The 22903-nt window shown below is 43.3% G+C and overlaps 1 protein-coding gene across 1 annotated transcript in view; it reads left to right on the top strand.

Moving 5' to 3' along the window:
- Positions 1–22903, top strand: part of LOC115161273 (beta-galactoside alpha-2,6-sialyltransferase 2) — a 71327-nt gene that overhangs the window by 25433 nt on the left and 22991 nt on the right. The window contains exons 3-4 of the mRNA XM_029712110.1: positions 12917–14043; positions 21672–21769. Of these exons, the coding sequence (XP_029567970.1) occupies positions 13011–14043; positions 21672–21769 (1131 nt within the window). The 5' untranslated portion in view covers positions 12917–13010. The remainder of the gene's footprint in view (positions 1–12916; positions 14044–21671; positions 21770–22903) is intronic.

Below are 22903 nucleotides of genomic sequence, written 5' to 3'. Positions count from 1 at the left end.
TATTTTTTTTACGGATAGCCAGGGTCACACTCCAACACAGACATAATTTAAAAACAAAGCATTTGTGTTTAGTGAGTCCGCCAGATCAGAGGCAGTAGGGATGACCAAAGTACAGAATTTTCTTTAGGAATGTAGTGAAGTAAAAGTCAAAAACATAAATAGTAAAGTACAGATTCCCCAAAAAACGACCTAAGTAGTACTTTCAAGTATTTGTACTTAAGTTCTTTACACCACTGCAATTAGATGACGTAGTACGAAAAAAAACGGGGAACCGTTTTGGCTTGTGAGCACCACTTTCAAAACTACTGGCTGAAAAGTTTTGGAGCATCACTTTAATTGTAAGTAATATGGTGACATTTAACAGGGCCTATCAGAAGACAATGTGAAGAAATGACCTTTCTGTTTAAACATATCAGATTTTCTCCCATCAATGAGACTGCACTCACTGTATATAGACTTTTTTTTTCTTTTTTTTCTACTGTATAATTGACTGTATGTTTTGTTTATTCCATGTGTAACTCTGTGTTGTTGTTTGTGTCGAACTGCTTTGCTTTATCTTGGCCAGGTCGCAGTTGCAAATGAGAACTTGTTCTCAACTAGCCTACCTGGTTAAATAAAGGTGAAATAAAAAATACAAATAAGATAAACTGGGCTAGCTGATAGAGGCTAGGAGTGGATTTGAGGTTGAGCATCCAACAGCATGCCGCCCGCATGGACTGTTGACAGATAAATATTAAAGGAGAAGGGCTTGATGTTTTGGACAGAACACAATGTACTGTCCACCTTCACTTTAGAACACTCAAATAATGTATGAGGAACAAAATGCTTAGCCTGTGCTTTACCTGTGTGTAGTACCACTGATGTATATATACAGTAAAAGGAATTATAAACTGGGTGGTTCCAGCCCTGAATGCTGATTGGCTGACAGCCGTGGTATATCAGATCATATACCACGGGTATGACAAAACATGTATTTGTATTGCTCTAATGACATTAGTAACCAGTTTTTAGAGCAGTAAGGCACCTCAGGGGTTTGTGATCTGCGTTGCGTTGTGCGTAAGAACAGCCCTTAGCCATGGTATATTGGCCATATTGCTTAATTATACTCTACATGAAGGCATGTTGGTTTGTCTTTAACCCTCTACTACAGAACTCAATCAACTCAATCGTCTTTCTTCCTCTCCTTCCTTCCTGTCTGCTTCAAGTCAGTGTTTTTAATGAGAAACCCAAATCTCCTGAGACTTAATTATTCTCTTTTCACTCATTTACAAACCACCACACATCTCTCTTCCACTTCCCACTTAGCGTAGGATACACAGACTCACGGCTGAGGGAGGGTTGGTACTCATAGAGAAGATGCCGTAATCCATGTTAGACTTTTTGAAATTTTTCCTCATACAGTATTTGGGACCAAGTTCAAACAAACGACAACCCTTTATAAGCCTGTATTGATGCTTATATACAGAAAGGATGCTTCAGAAATCATTCATACGGATAATATATAGCATACATCATACTATATAAAAGCTGGCAAAATGATTATTTGATGATTATACAATATTTGGTAAAGACCACATTTATGGACCTTTTCTATCACCCTTGATGACTTTGCGTATAAATTCATTGTGAAACATCTATGTAGGGCACATGAATGCCCTTTTAAGCATTTGTACCTTGGTTTGTTTGAAGTGTGACCCAATTTGGTCAATTATTTCCCCCCTTTCTCATTCTCCACATACGGTAAAAAAACAGTAGTTATTTGTGTTAGACAACGGTGAGTGAAGTGTGTGCTTTGCATGTCGGGGGAAGTTCCAACGAAATCATTTACAGCGATGCAATTCACACAGTTTCCCTTCATTGTGTTTACCTGCTAGAGCAGTAGCAGCCTGATCTTTCACACAACACGGCTGCCGATAGTAACACATTCTGGATAATCATTGAGCCTTCCAGAGCAGAGACAGAGTTCTACTCCGTATGTGTGAAGTTGACCTGACTACTAGGGTCAGTTAATCAGTCCACTGCAGTGATGTGCTGCAGCAGTATTGGCAGGCCAGACAGTGATGTGTGGAGTTGTAGCGGTTAGGTTGGTGGAACACCATTGTGGCTTCATAACACCCAGCAGGGGACAGTCCTAGGGCTCTGGCCCACTCTGGGGTGAGGATGGGGCAATGAGGCGGGGTGGTACAGCAGAAGTGGAAGTTGTTGTGTGTGACCATGCTGGAGTGGGTTTAGCAAGAGAATGTGTCCTTGTAAATACACTAAATGGCAAAAAGTATGTGGACGCCCCTTTAAATTAGTTAATTCGACTATTTCAGCCACACCCGTTGCTGACAGGTGTATAAACTCGAGCACACAGCCATGCAATCTCCTTAGACAAACATTGACAGTAGAATGGCCCGTACTGAAGACCTCAGTGACTTTCAACGTGGCACCGTCATAGGATGCCACCTTTCCAACAAGTCAGTTCGTAAAATTTCTGGCCAGCTAGAGCTGTCCCGGTCAACTGTAAGTGCTGTCATTGTGAAGTGGAAACATCTAGGAGCAACAATGGCTCCTGGTAGGCCACACAAGCTCACAGAACGGGGTGCTGAAGCGTGTAGCGTGTAAAAATCTGAATGCCAAGCGTCGGCTGGAGTGGTGTAAAACTCGCCGCCATTGGAATCTGGAGCAGTGGAAACGTGTTCTCTGGAGTGATGAATCACACTTCACCATGTTGCAGTCCGACGGACAAATCTGGGTTTGGCAGATGCAAGGAAAACGCTACCTGCTCGAATGCATAGTACCAACTGTAAAGTTTGGTGGAGGAGGAAACACTTGACTGGCTTGCACAGAGCCCTGACCTCAACTCCATCGAACACCACCTGTCAGGTGGATGGATTGTCTTGGCAAAGGAGAAATGCTCACTAACAGGGATGTAAAACAATTTGTGCACAATATTTGAGAGAAATAAGCTTTTTGTGTCTATGGAACATTTCTGGGATCTTTTATATCAGGTCATGAAACATGGGACCAACACTTCAGATGTTGGTTTATATTTCTGTTCAGTGTATTTCTTTTAGATACTATTGGCCTAATTCCAATACTTCCAAAGTATAGAGCAAATAAGGGCGTTATTGTCATCATAAAAGGTGAACGATGGGTATTTTTCAGGCAGAGTTAAAATGCTCGTTCACAGGTCTGATTTATAACGGGTGCCATGCGTATGTATGGAGTGCTCCAAGTTGAAAAATAATGTATAATAATATTTAGTTAAAATTTAACCAACGGTTATGAATGAAAGTCCCTAATGACTAGCCTTTATAGATGATTGATCTACTGGGACTGCCACTGGCCACTAAGTTTTGTACATTTCCTGAAGCAAAGGTTCCCCTTTCTAACTTCTGCTAACCCTAAAGGCTTAACCTTCTCACCCGAACTGTAATGTTGTTCACTGTAGATAGTTATTGGTAACAAACTAACACAAACTCTCATGTGTGATGTCTCCTCGCTAATTAGTACCTTTTATTTCCCAGTGCCCTGTTTTATTCTGGAAGACACATGGGGCATAAAAACTAAAAACATTCAGAGGTGGAAACTTTCCGTGGGAATTAATGGGAATATATGGGAATTAACAGGAATATATGGGAATTAACAGAAATATATGCAAATTAATATTAATACCATTTAAATGTAATGTTTTTTGCATTGGATATATTTACCATATCATATGGAGACAGAAACATAAACCTTTTACCTTATAAGTAGACATAATTGCAAATGATTAAATCCATCCAATAGAAATAAAAAAAGCAATTTAGTTACGAACTTCAATTAAATGAGTTGACTCACATGGGATGATTTCACTGAACAACAAAAGAAAGGGAATATTGAATGATCCCCAGTGATCCATCGCATCTCCCAAAATCGTTTTCAACATACATCTGTAAAATGATAGTCTAGAAACTAAAGCTTTGGTTGTCTTCCTCTCAGGCTTCCATGTCTTCTCCCTGGACTTCCTCAATGTCCACCTCTTAAACATCAGACTCAGGCCTCATCTTCACTGTCACTTTCCAACCTTGTTGAGGATGGCTCATTGTCAGCCTCAAATTTGCCCGGATGGCCACCAATTTGTCAACCCTTGTATTGGTCAGCCTGTTGCGTGCTTTGGTGTGTGTGTTCCCAAACAAGGACCAGTTGCGCTCTGAGTCGGCTGATGTTGGTGGGATTTGGAGGATGATGGAGGCAACAGGGGAAAGAGCCTCAGATCCACAAAGTCCCTTCCACCAGGTGGTTGATGAGATATGTTGGCACGACTGCCATATTGCATCTCCATCCCAAAGCCCTTGCTTGGAAGTGTACTTCGCCAGACTGCCAAGAACCTTGCCCTCATCCAGGCCAAGGTGGTGAGACACGGTAGTGATGACACCATAGGCCTTGTTGATCTCTGCACCAGACAGGATGCTCTTGCCAGCATACTTGGGGTCCAACATGTACACTGCGGCGTGTATGGGCATCAGGCAGAAGTCTTCACACTTTTTGATGTATTTCAGAACTGCAGTTTCCTCTGCTTGGAGCAACAGTGAAGTGGGCAGGGCAGTATGGATTTCTTCTCTTACATCTGCAAGCAGAGTCTGGGTGTGATGTGAGGGTAGGTCTCCTCCACTTTAGACCAAACAGCCTTAATGTTTGCAGCATTGTCTGTCAACAGTGCAAATACCTTCTGTGGTCCAAGGTCGTTGGTAACAGTCTTCAGCTCATCTGCAATGTAGAGACCGGGGTGTCTGTTGTCCATTGTGTCTGTGCTCTTGTAGAATACTGGTTGAGGGGTGGAGATGATGTAGTTAATTATTCCTTGCCCACGAACATTCGACCACCCATCAAAGATGATTGCAATAGTCTGCTTTCTCTATGATTTGCTTGACCTTCACTTGAACACTGTTGAGCTCTGCGTCCAGCAAATGAGTAGATAAAGCAGGTCTGGTTGGAGGGGTGTATGCTGGGCGAAGAACATTCAGAAATCTCTTCCAATACACATTGCCTGTGAATATCAGAGGTGAACCAGTTGCATACACAGCTCGAGCAAGACATTCATCAGCATTTCTGTGACTACGTTCCTTCATTGACTCAAAAAAACTTCTGATTCCAGGAGGACCATGAGCTGTTGCTATCGATAAGGTGTCATTTTCACCTTGAATAGAAGTAGAGGGACTTTTGTCAGAGGTTGCTTGTTGTGAGCGCGCTGGGAACTTAATGCTCTTAGCCAGATGATTCTGCATCTTTGTTGCGTTCTTCACATATGATTTGGCACAGTATTTGCAAATGTACACAGCTTTTCCTTCTACATTAGTTGCAGTGAAATGTCTCCACACATCAGATAGTGCCCGTGGCATTTTCCTCTAAAGATTTGAAAAAATTGAATAAAAAAAACCCAAATACAATTCCATAAATAGTTAAGCAGTTAGATTAAACAACCCCATTGTAAGATAAATGTTTTAAAATGAAACATGTATGGAAACAGGTGAATTAACACTCCTCAGTTAGCAGGCTCAAGCAAGCTAAAACCCACATGGTAGCAAAAACGAACTAGCAGGAATTGTTAACAAGTTAGAAATTATTTAAACACACTTTGCTGTAGGCTGCTATTTACTAGTTAACAAAAAATAATGTATGTCATATAAAATGCATATTCTGCATATTCACCCCACCCAGTATTATAATCAAAACTTACCAGAAAGCATGTATTCCTTGGCTCAGACAGTGTAGTAGTGTGGGCTCAATAGCATCTCATTGGTGTGCAAGATCTTGAAAATCAGCTGTGATGGAGAATGCACTGTGCATGCAGAGGGTTGCAATTCCATTGAATTGGGGATAGTTTAACCAAAATATGCCACAAGACCTAGAATTGCCTTATGTGTGTCCCACAAAAAAAGGTTCACTGTTATAAGCTAACTTTTTTGGTTAATTTAAGCAAAATTCCCCAAATTCCAGGGCTTAACTTTCCAGAAATGTACCCAGAAAGTTTCCGACCCTTTGCAACCCTAATCACCATAAGTACTGGGAGAAGCGTTGCTTGAACAATCTTCCTTCTACTTTACAAAGTGAAGCAGTATTTATTCCTATAAAAAAAAAAACTTAATTGTCAACTTTGTGGTCAGTTATTCAATGTTTGTTTTAAAAGACAATTTGTCCTCAGTCGACATACCCAAGTACTTTAAATGGGGAACTTGCTCAATTTGGGCTTCCTTCAATGTGCCAATATGCATGTCCTCAGGGTCAATATTATGAGACCTAGAGAACAACATACACTTGTTTAGTTAGCATTCAGCACTAGTTTAAAATCAGTAAGCAATTTTTGAATTAATTAAAAACCATGCTGAAGGTCATGAATGGCCTGCTGTACTGAGGGGCCACATGAGTAAATAACTGTATCACCCACGTAGAGATGAATGTTGCAGGTTTTAACAGATAGATCAATAGTATTTATACAGTATAAATAGTGAAGAGAACGGGGCCCAAAATTTACCCCTGCGGCACACCTTTCATAATATTGAGGAAAATAAATGTTATACCGTCAGTAAGCACACATTGTGTCCTGTCCGTTAGATCGTTATTGAACCAATTACAAGATGCCTGATCTAGGCCTATTTCAGACATTTGAACAAGTAAGAAATGGTCAACCGTATCAAATAGGTGGCCCGTTGAGGCACAGTGCTTGTTAAAAGCACAACAAACATTTGTCTTATCTGTTATGAGACCAGAGGCTGTCATAACCTGCTGGGGTAATGAGGAGGTGGGGTTTTGTTTCAGAGATTTGACTACCTTCCAGAAGGCAGCTGGATTCCCACAATTCTCAGATACACAGTTCAAGAAGAATATTGATTTAGATTTTCAAATTAAATCAAATGTTATTTGTCACATGCGCTGACTACAACAAGTGTAGCCCCTACCGTTAAATGCTTACTTAAAAGCCTTTAACCAACTATGCAGTTTTAAGAAAAATAGGAGTTAAGAAAATATTTACTAAATAAACTAAAGTGACTTTGTATAGATAATAAACAGCGAATAGCAGCAGCAGTGTAAAAAAAAGGGGGGGTCCGTGCAAATAGTACTGTTCAGTAGTCTTATGGCTTGGGGGTAGAAGCTGTTACAGAGCATTTTGGACCTAGACTTGGCACTCCGGTACCGCTTGCCTTGCAGTAGCAGAGAGAACAGTCTTTGACTAGGGTGGCTGGAGTCTTTGGCAATTTTTAGGGCCTTCTTCTGACATCGCCTGATATAGAGGTTCTGGATGGTAGGAAGTTTGGCCCCAGTGATGTACTGGGCCACACGCACTACCCTCTGTAACGCCTTGCGGGCAGATGCCGAGCATTTGCCATACCAGGCAGTGATGCAACCAGTCAGGATGCTCTAGATGGTGCAGCTGTAGAACATTTTGAAGATATAAGGACCCATGCCAAAGCTTTTCAGTCTCTTGAGGGGGAATAGGCGTTGTCGTGCCCTCTTCACGACTGTCTGTCATAGGTGTGCTTGGAACATGATAGTTTGTTGGTGATGTGGACACCAAGAAACTTGGAGCTCTCGACCTGCTCCACTACAGCCTCGTCCATGTGAATGGGGGTTTGCTTGGCCCTCCTTTTCCTGTAGTCCACGATCATCTCCTTTGTCTTGATCACATTGTGGGAGAGGATGTTGTCCTGGCACCACACGGCCAGGTCTCTGACCTCCTCCCTATAGGCCGTCTCATCGTTGTCGGTAATCAGGCCTACCACCGTTGTTGCCGGCAAACTTAATGATGGTGTTGGAGTTGTGCTTGGTCACGCAGTTGTGGGTGAACAGGGAGTACAGGAGGGGACTAAGCACGCACCCCTGAGGGGCCCCTGTGTTGAGGATCAGCGTGGCAGATGTTGCAGCCTACCCTTACCACCTGGGGCTGGCCGTCAGGAAATCCAGGATCCAGTTGTAGAGGAAGGTGTTTAGTCCCAGGGTCCTTAACTTAGTGATGAGTTTAGTGATGAGCTTTGAGCGCACTATGGTGCTGAAAGCAGAGCTGTAATCAATGAACAGCATTCTCACATAGGTGTTCCTTTTGTCCAGGTGGGAAAGGGCAGTGTGGAGTGCAATACAGATTGTGTCATCTGTGGATCTATTGGGGCGGTATGTGAATTGGAGTGGGTCTAGGGTTTCTGGGATGATGGTGTTGATGTGAGCCATGACCTGCCTTTCAAAGCGCTTCATGGCTACAGACGTGAGTGCTACGGGTCGATAGTCATTTCAGCAGGTTATCATGGCGTTCTTGGGCATATTGACTATGGTGATCTGCTTGAAACATGTAGGTATTACATACTCGGTCAGGGTCTGCTGGAAAATGTCAGTGAAGACACTTGAAAAACGTCCTGGTAATCTGTCTGGCCCTGCGGACTTGTGAATGTTGACCTTTTTAAAGGTCTTACTCACATTGGCTATGAAGAGCGTGATCACACAGTCATCAAGAACAGTTGGTGCTCTCATGCATGCCTCAGTGTTGCTTGCCTCGAATCGCGCATAGAAGTCATTTAGCCCGTCTGGAATCCTTGTGTCACTGGGAAGCTCGCGGCTGGGCTTCCCTTTGTAGTCCATAATAGTCTGTCCCTTACCCTAAGTTTCTTGAACGGAGCATGCTTATCTGCAATAGAGTGTAGCAAATAAGTAAACCAATTTAGGGCCTGATCCAAGTCAGAGATATCTGACACAACCCCCCCATTCATACAATCCCAGATCAGACAAGAATTGTTGCTCATTGAAATTACAATAATTTCACTTTGTAATAATGTGAGGCCGAGATGGTCTCGTGTGGCTCAGTTGGTAGAGCATGGTGTTTGCAACACCAGGGTTGTGGGTTCGATTCCCACGGGGGACCAGTACGGAGAAAAAAAATGTATGAAATGTATGCATTCACTACTGTAAGTCGCTCTGGATAAGAGCGTCTGCTAAATGACTAAAATGTAAATGTAAATTTAGGTAGCTTTCCATCTCTTATGCGGACAATGGTGACTAAACTCATTAGCAAAAATTCCATTAGCTGTATACCTATAAAGGGCATTTGTCAAAATAATATGTACAGTGGCATGTGAAAGTATTCACCCCCTTGGCATTTTTCCTATTTTGTTGCCTTACGACCTGGAATTAAAATAGATTTTTGGGGGGTTTGTAACATTTGATTTACAGTCGTGGCCAAAAGTTTTGAGAATGACACAAATATTAATTTCCACAAAGTTTGCTGCTTCAGTCTCTTTAGATATTTTTGTCAGATGTTACTATGGAATACTGAAATATAATTACAAGCATTTCATAAGTGTCAAAGGCTTTTATTGACAATTACATGAAGTTGATGCAAAGAGTCAATATTTGCAGTTTTGACCCTTTTTTTTCAAGACCTGTGCAATCCACCCTGGCATGCTGTCAATTAACTTCTGAGCCACATCCTGACTGATGGCAGCCCATTCTTGCATAATCAATGCTTGGAGTTTGTCAGAATTTGTGGGTTTTTGTTTGTCCACCCGCCTCTTGAGGATTGACCACAAGTTCTCAATGGGATTAAGGTCTGGGGAGTTTCCTGGCCATGGACTCAAAATATCTATGTTTTGTTTCCCGAACCACTTAGTTATCACTTTTGCCTTATGGCAAGGTGCTCCATCATGCTGGAAAAGGCATTGTTCATCACCAAACTGTTCCTGGATGGTTGGGAGAAGTTGCTCTCGGAGGATGTGTTTGTACCATTCTTTGTTCATGGCTGTGTTCTTAGGCAAAATTGTGAGTGAGCCCACTCCCTTGGCTGAGAAGCAACCCCACACATGAATGGTCTCAGGATGCTTTACTGTTGGCATGACACAGGACTGATGGTAGCGCTCACCTTGTCTTATCCGGACAAGCTTTTTTCCGGATGCCCCAAATAATCGGGAAGGGGATTCATCAGAGAAAATGACTTTAACCCCAGTCCTCAGCAGTCCAATCCCTGTTCCTTTTGCAGAATATCAGTCTGTCCCTGATGTTTTTCCTGGAGAGAAGTGGCTTCTTTGCTGCCCTTCTTGACACCAGGCCATCCTCCAAAAGTCTTTGACTCACTGTGCGTGCAGATGCACTCACACCTGCCTGCTGCCATTTCTGAGCAAGCTCTGTACTGGTGGTGCCCCGATCCTGCAGTTGAATCAACTTTAGGAGACGGTCCTGGCGCTTGCTGGACTTTCTTGGGCGGCCTGAAGCCTTCTTCACAACAATTGAACCGCTCTCCTTGAAGTTTTTGATGATACGATAAATGGTTGATTAAGGTGCAATCTTACTGGCAGCAATATCCTTGCCTGTGAAGCCCTTTTTGTGCAAAGCAACGATGACGGCACGTGTTTCCTTGCAGGTAACCATGTTTGACAGAGGAAGAACACTTCATAACATTCTGGAGTATATGCAAATTGCCATCATATTAACTGAGGCAGCAGACTGTGAAAATGTATATTTGTTTCATTCTCAAAACTTTTGGCCACGACTGTACACAACATGTGTCACGGTTGTAGTAAGGATTGGACCAAGGTGCAGCGGGAACGTGTATACACATCTTCTTTATTACATTTAAAAGAAGGAAAAACAAAAGAAATACGTATACAAAAAACAACGAACGACACTAAACAGTCCTGTCAGGTGCACAGACACAAAACAGGAGACAACTACCCACAAATCCCAATACAAAAACACCCCTATACATAGGACCTTCAATCAGAGGCAACGAGGAACAGCTGCCTCCAATTGAAGGTCAATCAAAACCCTAACCATAGAACTAGAAGGACTAGACTAGAACATAGAAATAAACTAACATAGAACATAAACCAAAAAAACACGGAACACATAAAACAAACACCCCTCTACCTAAGTACATAGCCCAACAAACCCCGAACCACATAAAACAAACGCCCCCTGCCATGTCCTGACCAAACTACAATAACAAATAACCCCTTTACTGGTCAGGACGTGACAACATGCCTACCACTTTGAAGATGCAAAATATTTTAAATTGTGAAACAAACAAGAAATAAGACAAAAAAACAGAAAACTTGAGCGTGCATAACTATTCACCCCCCCAAAGTCAATACTTTGTTGAGCCACCTTTTGCTGCAATTACAGCTGCAAGTCTCTTGGAGTATGTCTCTATAAGCTTGGCACATCTAGCCACTGGGATTTTTGCCCATTCTTCAAGGCAGAACTGCTCCAGCTCCTTCAAGTTGGATGGGTTCCGCTGGTGTACATACCACAGATTCTCAATTGGATTGAGGTCTGGGCTTTGACTAGGCCATTCCAAGACATTTAAATGATTCCCCTAAAACCACGGGAGTGTTACTTTAGCAGTATGCTTAGGGTCATTGTCCTGCTCGAAGGTGAACCTCCGTCCCAGTCTCAAATCTCTGGAAGACCGAAACAGGTTTCCCTCAAGAATTTCCCTGTATTTAGCACCATCCATCATTCCTTCAATTCTGACCAGTTTCCCAGTCCCTGCCGATGGAAAAGCATCCCCCCTCATGATGCTGCCACCACCATGCTTCACTGTGGGGATGGTGTTCTCGGGGTGGTGAGAGGTGTTGGGTTTGCGCCAGACAAAGCGTTTTCCTTGATGGCCAAAAAGGAAAAAGAAATTCTCATCTGACAAGAGTACCTTCTTCCATATGTTTGGGGAGTCTCCCACATGCTTTTTGGTGAAGATCAAACGTGTTTGCTTATTTTTTTTCTTTAAGCAATGGCTTTTTTCTGTCTACTCTTCCGTAAAGCCCAGCTCTGTGGAGTGTACGGCTTAGTGTTCCTATGGACAGATACTCCATTCTCCACTGTGGAACTTTGCAGCTCCTTCAGGGTTATCTTTGGTCTCTTAGTTGCCTCTCTGGTTAATGCCCTCCTTGCCTGGTCTGTGAGTATTGGTGGGCGGCCTTCTCTTGGCAGGTTTGTTGTGGTGCCATATTCTTTCAATTTTTTTATAATGGATTTAATGGTGCTCCGTGGGATGTTCAAAGTTTCTGATATTTTTTTTATAACCAACCCTGATCTGTACTTCTCCACAACTTTGTCCCTGACCTGTTTGGAGAGCTTCTTGGTCTTCATGGTGCAGCTTGCTTCGTGGTGCCCCTTGCTTAGTGGTGTTGCAGACTCTGGGGCCTTTCAGAACAGGTGTGTATATATACTGAGATCATGTGACAGGTCATGTGACACTTAGAAGGCACACAGGTGGAGTTTATTTAACTAATTATTTGACATCTGAAGGTAATTGGTTGCACCAGATCTAATTTAGGGGCTTCATAGCAAAGAGGGTGAATATGTGTGCACATATTTTTTTACAAAATAGGAAAAACTCCAAGGGCGATGAATACTTTTGCAAGGCACTGTAAAATCGTAGATTTTACCGGGTGTTTAAAGTTGAGGCGGGTTGGTTCAGTTATCAACTGAGGCTGAAAGATATCAGCATATCAGAAACTGATATTAACTAATCCAGATTAATATCACCCAAAATTAATTATTCAGATTCACCAAGTTAGATAGCAACTCAGACAATTGGCGAAGAGCACATGTTGAAAATGTAAGTTGTCTTTTGCAAATCTGACAACACCTTCACCTCTGCCAGCTCTGTCAGATCTATAACCAGCCAGAGACACATCAGTATCCGACACAGTCTTCTTTAGCCAAGTTTCAGATATTACCAGAATGTCCACATTAGTTTGAGAGGCCAGAATTATATATGGGGCACCAGATGGTATAGGGGCACCAGGTGAGGTAAGTCTAGGAAAAGACAATAAGATACACACACACACACACACACACCAATTCCAAAACATCTGAAAAGACTGGGGATTTATTTTAATCAAAGTCAAAACATTCAGGTCCATTAAGGTGAAGACTAACTGTCACCTTTGACCTCTCACCTCTGCAGGCCCTCCGGCTGTCCTCTGTGCTGTGTCCCGGCTTCCGACTGCTGATTGGAGCTGGCCTGGTGTGCGTATAGGTGTGTGAGAGATTGTAAGGAGATGAAGTCCAGTATGCGTCAGTGGGGGATGCTGCTGTTGGTGGGCTTGTTGGCGTGGGCCCTCCTCTTCCTGGCTCTGCTCTCCAACTTCCTGGATACCCCCATGTACAATGAGCCCCTGACCTCGGCCAGCTCCTCGCTCTCCCAGCACCCCGACACACGGCGCCTGGCCTCCATCCAAGGCGCCTCCCACCGGCAGCACCGCTCCATCATGGGCTCCCAGCCCGAACCCACCTACACCACCTTTACCACAGCCTATCCCGACCCAGACCCTAACCATTACCCAGACTCAGAGCCTAGCTCCTCCTCCACCAACCCTGAGCCTGGCCTGGAGCTGAGCTACGGGACCAGCCAAGAGACGGAGGGGGGCAGCCGCCAGCAGCAGGACTACCTGGACGCCCAGACCCTGGCTGCCTGGTCCTCCTCTAGCACGGAGAACGTGGGTTCCCACTCCGACCAGACGGTGACTCGAAACAGTGAGAGACCTGCCTGGACTGCCTCCAACGCCGGCCGGGGGCCCAACCGAACCACACGCCGGTCCTCACGTGAGAATGAAGAGGATGAGGAGGGGGTAGAGACGAACAACAGCCACAAGAGGAGGACCACAGTGGGGGATCATGGGGGGGAGAGGCGAGGAAAGGAAGAGGATGGTTTAGAGGAGGACTACTCCTCCAAGTCTGCCTCGCTGGTGCAGCGACTCTGGCGGGGAAAAGTGTCCTCTGGGATGCTGTCCCTGCGACTGCAGCACGCCAAGCGGGACTACCTGAGCGCCAACAAGCACCATGTAACCTATAAAGGAGGCCGGCGGGCTGCTCAGAGCTCCAGGGAACTACTGTGTGAGCTGAAGGACCAGGCCCGGCTGAGGACGCTGGACGGGTCCGAGCAGCCTTTCTCTTCACTGGGCTGGGCCCGCCTGGTACCGCGCCTGGCCCTGGAGAAGCTCTACAGACAAGGGGGCCAGAGAGGCTTTAGGAGCTGTGCTGTGGTGACCTCTGCTGGGGCTATTTTGCACTCAGGCCTGGGGAAGGAGATCGGTGAGTGGAGGGTAGAGGGGTCAGGGAGGGGAGGGAAAAGAGGTAGAGGGGAGCAGAGGAGGGGGAGAGAGAAGGGAGGGAAAGAGATCGAAGACAGGGTGATGGAATTAAGGGATTAAAGAGAACTGGGAAACTTTTATCGGTACAGTAGATTAAAAAACAACAACTTTGTTTTCCCTTTACCCAATAGTTAATTAAAGGTTAAATAAAATGTTTTAAAATAATACCCTAATGAATAATACCCTATGTGTTGTGACTGTGTTGTGACTGTGTTGTGACTGTGGACTGTGTTGTGACTGTGTTGTGACTGTGTTGTGACTGTGTTGTGACTGTGTGTCTGAGTGTGAAATACATCATTGATCCTGATCAGCTTTCTCTGTGACAACCCTGTCTCTGTGGCAGTCTGTCTGTGTGAGGGGAGAATGATGGCTCTTTACGCCGTGACATCCACAGCATTGATTGGAAAGTCAAATAGTCATGTAACTCTATCGACTTCCCCATTCGCCTCTAGCATAGTATTAGTTTATTGTAGCAGAGAGAGACGTTTTGGCTTGGGCTCTATACTGTCTCTCACACACTGAGTAGCAGACATCTGTCACCCTGTAGTAACAATCTCTGTGATTGGCTGAAATGGCTTTGACATAAGTAATTCAAAGCCAATCAGATCTCCAGAAGGGTCTTGATGAGTTAGTTTGGAGATCCTCTATAGACTTTTGGAATACTTTGGCCGACTGCATTGCGTTATCTGTGTGTGTTTGTGTGTTCTGTTCTCTGTGTTGGAGGCTCTATGGTGCATGGGGAGAGTGTGAACTCAGAGACAGATGGCTCACTTTGGGGGGAAAAAAGCAACCCTTCTGGTAACAAATCAAGTTAGTTCACATCACCCATGTAGATTAGGGATGCAAATTTCGGTACATTTTGCTGCCGACTAACTGACCCTCATTAACCAGTCAACAAACTGTATTTTTTTTTTATAAAAGTAAAATGACATGACCAACAGAAAATACTATCAGAGATCTGTATATAATGACGAGATGCTTATGTTTCCGCCATTACAATGGGAGTTGTCCCAAGGCGGGAAGACACAAAATAAGCCCATAAAACCACATTGGACTTATTTTGGACAGATTTTAGCGAGAGTGAAACCTCTCGCTTCGCCTCTTCCTCTCTGATACTATGCATGCATACAAGGACAGGACATTTTTCATTAAGAGCTTAATGGAAACATTCAACAATGGGAAGCCTATCGTCTCACAGTCAAAAGGCTGTAACCTAATATTGAACATGCAACTCCTGTAATGAAGCAACTAATAAAACTTATTTTCAAACATTTGCCCAAATGCAATTCACTGAAAATGTCCAATTATAAACTGCGGTCCTAATGCGAGCAGTTCCATATGTGACAGAGATTAAAATATTCTTTCAAAATTTTATAAAACGGGGAATCTAATAGACCCCTTTCTGTTTTTGCAAACATTGCCGCACGAGGACAATACACTCATGTTGGTGGCAGAACTCGGGGGAGTTCTTATACAGTGCATTCGGAAAGTATTCAGACCCCTTTACTTTTTCCACATTTTGTTACGTTACAGCCTTATTCTAAAATGGATTAAATAAATATTTTCCCTCGTCAATCTACACACAATACCCCATAATGACAAAGGGAAAACAGGTTTTTAGACATTTTTGAAAATGTATTAAAAATAAAAAACAAATACCTTATTTACATACGTATTAAGACCTTTTGTGATGAGATTTGAAATTGAGCTCAGGTGCAGCCTGCTTCCATTGATAATTCTTGAGATGTTTCTAAAACTTGATTGGAGTCCACCTGTGATAAATTCAATTGATTGGACATGATTTGGAAAAGCACACACCTGCCTATATGAGGTCCCACAGTTGACAGTGCATGTCAGAGCAAAAACCAAGCCATGTGATCGAAGGAATTGTCCTTCAGGATTGTGTCGAGGCACAGATCTGGGGAAGGGTAAGGTACAATGTCTGCAGCATTGAAGGTCCCAAAGAACACAGTGGCCTCCATCATTCTTCAATGGAAGACGTTTGGAATCACCTAGACTAGAGCTGGTCGCCCGGCAAAACTGAGCAATCGAGGGAGAAGGGCTTTGGTCAGGGACGTGACCAAGAACCCGATAGTCACTCTGACAGAGCTCTAGAGTTCCTCTGTGGAGATGGGAGAACCTTCCAGAAGGACAACCATTTCTGTAGCACTCCACCAATCAGGCCTTTATGGTAGAGTGGCCAGACGGAAGCCACAGCCCATTTGGAGTTTGCCAAAAGGCACCTAAAGGACTCTGACCATGAGAAACAAGATTCTCTGGTCTGATGAAACCAAGATTGAACTCTTTGGCCTGAATGCCAAGCGTCACATCTGGAGGAAACGTGGGACCATCCCTACAGTGAAGTATGGTAGTGGCAGCATCATGCTGTGGGGATGTTTTTTAGCGGCAGGGACTGAGAGACTAGTCAGCATCGAGGCAAAGATAAATGGAGCAAAGTACAGAGAGATCCTTGATGAAAGCCTGCTCCAGAGCGCTCAGGACCTCAGACTGGGGCGAAGGTTCACCTTCCAACAGGACAATGACAATGCAGGAGTGGCTTCTGGACACTGGTCTCTGAATGTCCTTGAGTAGCCCAGCCAAAGCCCGGACTTGAACCCGATCGAACATCTCCTGAGAAACCTAAAAATAGCTGTGCAGCGACACTCCCCATCCAACCTGACAGAGCTTGAGAGGATCTGCAATGAATAATGGGAGAAACTCCTCAAATGCAGGTGTGCCAAGTTTGTAGCGTCATACCCAAGAAGACTCGAGGCTGTAAACGCTGCCAAAGGTGATTCAAAAAGTACTGAGTAAAGGGTTTGAATACTTATGTAAATGCTTTGCCATTATGGGTTATTGCATAGATTGATGGGATCTGAATACTTTCCAAATACACCGTAGAACACCAGCAAACACAGCCTCTATTTGCATGTTGCTTATGAGTGCATTTCACACTACTTTGGGATTATAATTGGATTTTAAGGCTCGTATGAATGTCCTGCTTAATATTATGTTTGTGTCATCATCGCAAATCAACTGCACTTAAACTTCAACTAGTAAAATGGCTCTTTGTCTAGCTTTTGCTACAGCCTATGTTAATGAGCGTTAGCATTCTAGCTAACACAACTGCTGCATCCAAAATAGTTATTTTGCCAAGATCACAACCAAATCTATGTTGAATGGGCACAGATCGCGATGGCTTTCTTACTGCCGCCAGGAGTCGCGTGTATCTGTGCGTTGCGTCAGTGGTTCGTGGCCTGGAAAAGGGTTTATAGCAACTACTATGATGGGTTGCTATTTGACTAGGATTTTGCCTTTGGCTTCTGGACAATGAAAAAAAATGGATATAAAATCTATAGAGCAGGAGAGAAATGCTGGTTAATGGCACGAGGAAGTCTTTATAAAATCATGGCCTTCACGTTTCTATGGATGGATTTTCGCAAGGCTACTTTAAAGCAAGGTAAGACATGACTCATTATTTGAAGTAAAGTAAATCGTTCAAGTTTCAAACAGTTATACTGCCTCAAGCTCCCTTTGCAAAGTGGTGGGTGGAGCGCTGATAGTCAACGGGAGGCAGGTTATAGCCTTTGCATCCGAATCCGAATGGGAGGCGCACTTTACGAGTTGAGATTGAGAAATAAAAATAGCTCCCTTTTGATCGGGGCCACAAGTTTTTTACACTCGATTTTGAATTTTGAATTGTTACTTGTTGCACAATTACTGGGCTTACAAAAGCAGGGTTCACTCAAGTAGCCTACAGGCTTTTTGAGGAGCTACTCTTGCGCTGTCTGACAGGTGGTAGGCTATCTGCTCCTCAAACTAGGCTCTGTATGCTGTGCGCGTGATAAATAAAACGCATGAAGACTAACGAAAATACACACGGTCCAATTTAATTCCACAAAATGATGCAAATTAACCTATAGACCGATAAGCATGGCCGGTCAAATGTATTTTCTGCCGGCTAAACGATTTAACATCCGTAATGTAGATTTATACACTACATGACCAAAAGTATGTGGACACCTGCTCGTCGAACATCTCATTCCAAAACCATGGGCAATTAATTTGGAGTTGGTCCCCCCTTTGCTGCTATAACAGCCTCCACTCTTCTGGGGAGGCTTTCCACTAGATGTTGGAACATTGCTGCAGGGACTGACTTCCATTTAGCCACAAGAGCATTTGTGAGTTCGGGCACTGATGTTGGGCGATTAGGCCTGGCTCGCAGTTGGTGTTCCAATTCATCCCAAAGGTGATCGATGGGGTTGAGGTCAGGGCTCTGTGCAGGCCAGATGGTGAAGCGTGATTCATCTCTCCAGAAAACGTGTTTCCACTGCTTCAGAGTCCAATGGCAGGGAACTTGACACCACTCCAGCCGACATTTAAAATCAAATTTTATTAGTCACATGCGCAGAATACAACAACATTTCACCTTACAGTGAAATGCTTACTTACAAGCCCCTAACCAACAATGCAGTTTAAAAAAATATGAATAAGAAATAAAAGTTTACAAGTAGTTAAAGAGCAGCAGTAAAATAACAAGAGCAAAACTATATACAGGGGGGTACCGGTAGAGAGCCAATGTGCTGTGGCACCGGTTAGTCGAGGTAATTGAGGTAATATGTACATTTAGGTAGAGTTATTAAAGTGACTATGCATAGATAATAACAGAGAGTAGCAGCGGCGTAAAAGAGGGGGGGGGGGGGCAATGCAAATAGTCTGTGTAGCCATGGCATCTCGCATGGTGATCTTGGGCTTGTGTGCAGCTCTTCAGCCATGGAAACCCATTTCATGGTTGGTTGGTCGGTTGGTAGGTGAGTGAGTGAGTGGGTTGATTGGTCGGTCGGTCGGTCGGTCGGTCGGTCGGTGAAACCGGAATCTGGTGACTGTTGTGTTTGTGGTTATCAGTAACCATTGGATGGTCTTATCTCTGCTTTGTCTGTCATAGCAAGAATAGATGTACTGTACATACTGAACATACTGTGTATATATAGTGTATATGGACACCCCTTCAAATTAGTGGATTCGGCTATTTCAGCCACACCCGTTGCTGACAGGGGTATAAAATCAAGCACACTGCCATGCAATCTCCATAGACAAACATTGGCAGTAGAATGGCCTTACTAATTTATTTTAATTTAACTAGGCAAGTCAGTTAAGAACAAAGTCTTATTTTCAATGACGGCCTAGGAACAGTGGGTTAACTGCCTTGTTCAGGGGCAGAACAACAGATTTTTACCTTGTCAGCTCGGGGATTTGATCTTGCAACCTTTCGGTTACCAGTCCAACACTCTAACCACTAGACTACCTGCTGCCCCACTAAAGAGCTCGGTGGCACCGTCATAGGGTGCCACCTTTCCAACAAGTAAGTTTGTCAAATGTTTACCTTACAGTTGGCCGGGGCAGCTCTAGTAAGTGCTGTTATTGTGAAGTGGAAACATCTAGAAGCAACAACGGCCACTCACCAACCGACCGACCGACCGACCAATCTAGGGGGAACTCCTGCATGATAAAGGCCTTTGTGATGAGCCACATAATAAACTCATTCAGTATTGAACCTCTGTGAGGTTAGAAGAGTCAAACCTTGTTTAATTAACTGTATAGATTGGCGAACAGGAAATCAAACCGCATTGATCTCACTTAGTTACGCCAAATTGAGAGATTGGAACTATAAGGTTCTATCTGCTAAAAGAAAATTCTGAGATAGTTGACTTTAAAGTTCAGAACCCTCATTGGTTTGAACGGTGTCAGCTATTTTTTAAATCTTATTCTTTTGAACTTAACGACATGAATTAGGGTATTTATAATACTATATAGGTAGAGAACATTGAACGGAATAAGGCTATGTCAATAACTACATTTTGAGCAAAATCTAGATAGAACCTTACAGTCCCAATAGGTGTTTCTGATCTCCTGAGGTGGAAATGCCTTCCTGTCTTCCCATCCTTTCCTTCACGGCAAGGTGTGTGTGTGTGTGTGTGTGTGTGTGTGTGTACAAGCATGTGAGCGTGTGTTTGGGATTATAGTCCGTAAAGTGAGAGGTTTGTGAATCTGTTGTCATCTGTACTGTTGCTGCCACCATGTTGTGAATTGACTGAATAACACCCTCAACAGCCTTTTATGTTCACGTCCTCTCACCACCTCACCGCTCTCTCCCTCCACATCTTTCCACCCCCGATCACACACGTTCTTCTGAATTCCAAATAGACCCCCATTCCTTGGCTATCACTTACCTTTTCCATTATTAGAGCTATTACCATATGGCTTGTACATGGCTGTTCATTTGAAATCTAAGACGTACCTTTTGAGATGAAGACTGTGGATGCAGTAACATTACTCTATCAGGTATAGTCCTGGGACAAATGAATGGTCCCGTCCAGCGGCCGTACGAGCTAGAGGCATGAAGACCAAAACCTACACTTTGAATATCAGTGAGAACTTGGAGTCTGTCCACAGGGGTTAAGCTAAATGTTGATCTACTGAATGCCAATACACTCCACATGGTTTACTGGTGTCATTGAGGAAGTGGAGGGTAGCTTTGCTGTGGAAGCCCATCCTTTGAAGTGTCAGCTCAACCATACATGATCGTTCATCCATGTGTCATGTAGCCCTGATGAAGTCACAATGGACTGCTCGACCAGTGGAGAGACTGATTAAGAGTGGCTGAGCATAGCCATGAACATCAGTCATATCTGTGTGTGTGTGTGTGTGAATCCTGTTTGTTCTAATTCCCCTGAGCCACCACCTTAACTAGCTAAATCATAGTATTTGACCAGAGTAAACAGTCTGGACCAGCTAAATCATAGTATTTGACCAGAGTAAACAGTCTGGACCAGCTAAATCATAGTATTTGACCAGAGTAAACAGTCTGGACCAGCTAAATCATAGTATTTGACTAGAGTAAACCGTCTGGACCAGCTAAATCATAGTATTTGACCAGAGTAAACCGTCTGGACCAGCTAAATCGTAGTATTTGACCAGAGTATACAGTCTGGACCAGCTAAATCATAGTTTTTGGCCAGAGTAAACAGTGTGGACCAGCTAAATCATAGTATTTGACCAGAGTAAACAGTCTGGACCAGCTAAATCATAGTATTTGACTAGAGTAAACAGTGTGGACCAGCTAAATCATAGTATTTGGCCAGAGTAAACAGTGTGGACCAGCTAAATCATAGTATTTGGCCAGAGTAAACTGTCTGGACCAGCTAAATCATAGTATTTGACCAGAGTAAACAGAAGACAGACTGTTGGATGCCATCTAGGAGCTGGTCCTTTGATTGATTGGCCTTCCATATTTCTCTTTGACTAAGTTTAATGACACTTGATTGTCTAAATTGAATGACGCTTGATTTTCCTAGCTGAGTGGCATTTGATTTTCCTAGCTGAGTGGCATTTGATTTTCCTAGCTGAGTGGCATTTGATTTTCTTAGCTGAGTGGCATTTGATTTTCCTAGCTGAGTGGCATTTGATTTTCCTAGCTGAGTGGCATTTGATTTTCTTAGCTGAGTGGCATTTGATTTTCTTTGTTCAGTGACATTAAATTGACTCATGTTGTCTTTGTCTATCACCCAGATTCCCATGATGCAGTTCTGCGGTTCAACACAGCACCTACAGAGGGCTATGAAAGGGACGTGGGGAACAAGACCACCATCCGCATCATTAACTCGCAGGTGTGTGTGTGTGTGTGTGTGTCAGTCAGGGATAAAGGAAGGAGTTTTCACAGGGGTGCATATTATAAAATCATTTAAGCCCAATTGAGATTTTTCTGGTTATCATTTCTGACATTTCTACAGGTTAGAGGTTATAGACCTACAGGTAATATTATATTACTCTACAGGTTAGAGGTTATAGACCTACAGGTAATATTATATTACTCTACAGGTTAGAGGTTATAGACCTACAGGTAATATTATATTACTCTACAGGTTAGAGGTTATAGACCTACAGGTAATATTATATTACTCTACAGGTTAGAGGTTATAGACCTACAGGTAATATTATATTACTCTACAGGTTAGAGGTTATAGACCTACAGGTAATATTATATTACTCTACAGGTTAGAGGTTATAGACCTACAGGTAATATTATATTACTCTACAGGTTAGAGGTTATAGACCTACAGGTAATATTATATTACTCTACAGGTTAGAGGTTATAGACCTACAGGTAATATTATATTACTCTACAGGTTAGAGGTTATAGACCTACAGGTAATATTATATTACTCTACAGGTTAGAGGTTATAGACCTACAGGTAATATTATATTACTCTACAGGTTAGAGGTTATAGACCTACAGGTAATATTATATTACTCTACAGGTTAGAGGTTATAGACCTACAGGTAATATTATATTACTCTACAGGTTAGAGGTTATAGACCTACAGGTAATATTATATTACTCTACAGGTTAGAGGTTATAGACCTACAGGTAATATTATATTACTCTACAGGTTAGAGGTTATAGACCTATAGTCAGTTTCCAGATTTCAGTTACTATTCCATTTAGCCCGTCTAAGGTGTGCGGAAACCAGGGGGTGCCACCGCACCTGCCACACCCCTTCTTCCACGTTCTCGTGTGTGTGTGTGTGTGTGTGTGTGTGTGTGTGTGTGTGTGTGTGTGTGTGTGTGTGTGTGTGTGTGTGTAATAACACTAACGTTCACGCCACAAACCAAGAGGAACGATAACAGGTTTCACAACACAGCATGAATATGTGGCTGCAATCAAGTACCATTTCCAAGCAGTGGTTCAGCAACACAACAACATGCATCCAATCATATCAGCCGATTTGCATAGGAATGAC

Source organism: Salmo trutta, chromosome 24 (genome assembly GCF_901001165.1).
Source record: "Salmo trutta chromosome 24, fSalTru1.1, whole genome shotgun sequence".
Taxonomy (NCBI): Eukaryota; Metazoa; Chordata; class Actinopteri; order Salmoniformes; family Salmonidae; genus Salmo; species Salmo trutta.
Note: the sequence above shows the minus strand (reverse complement) of the source record. Positions and strands in the feature narration are given on the sequence as shown.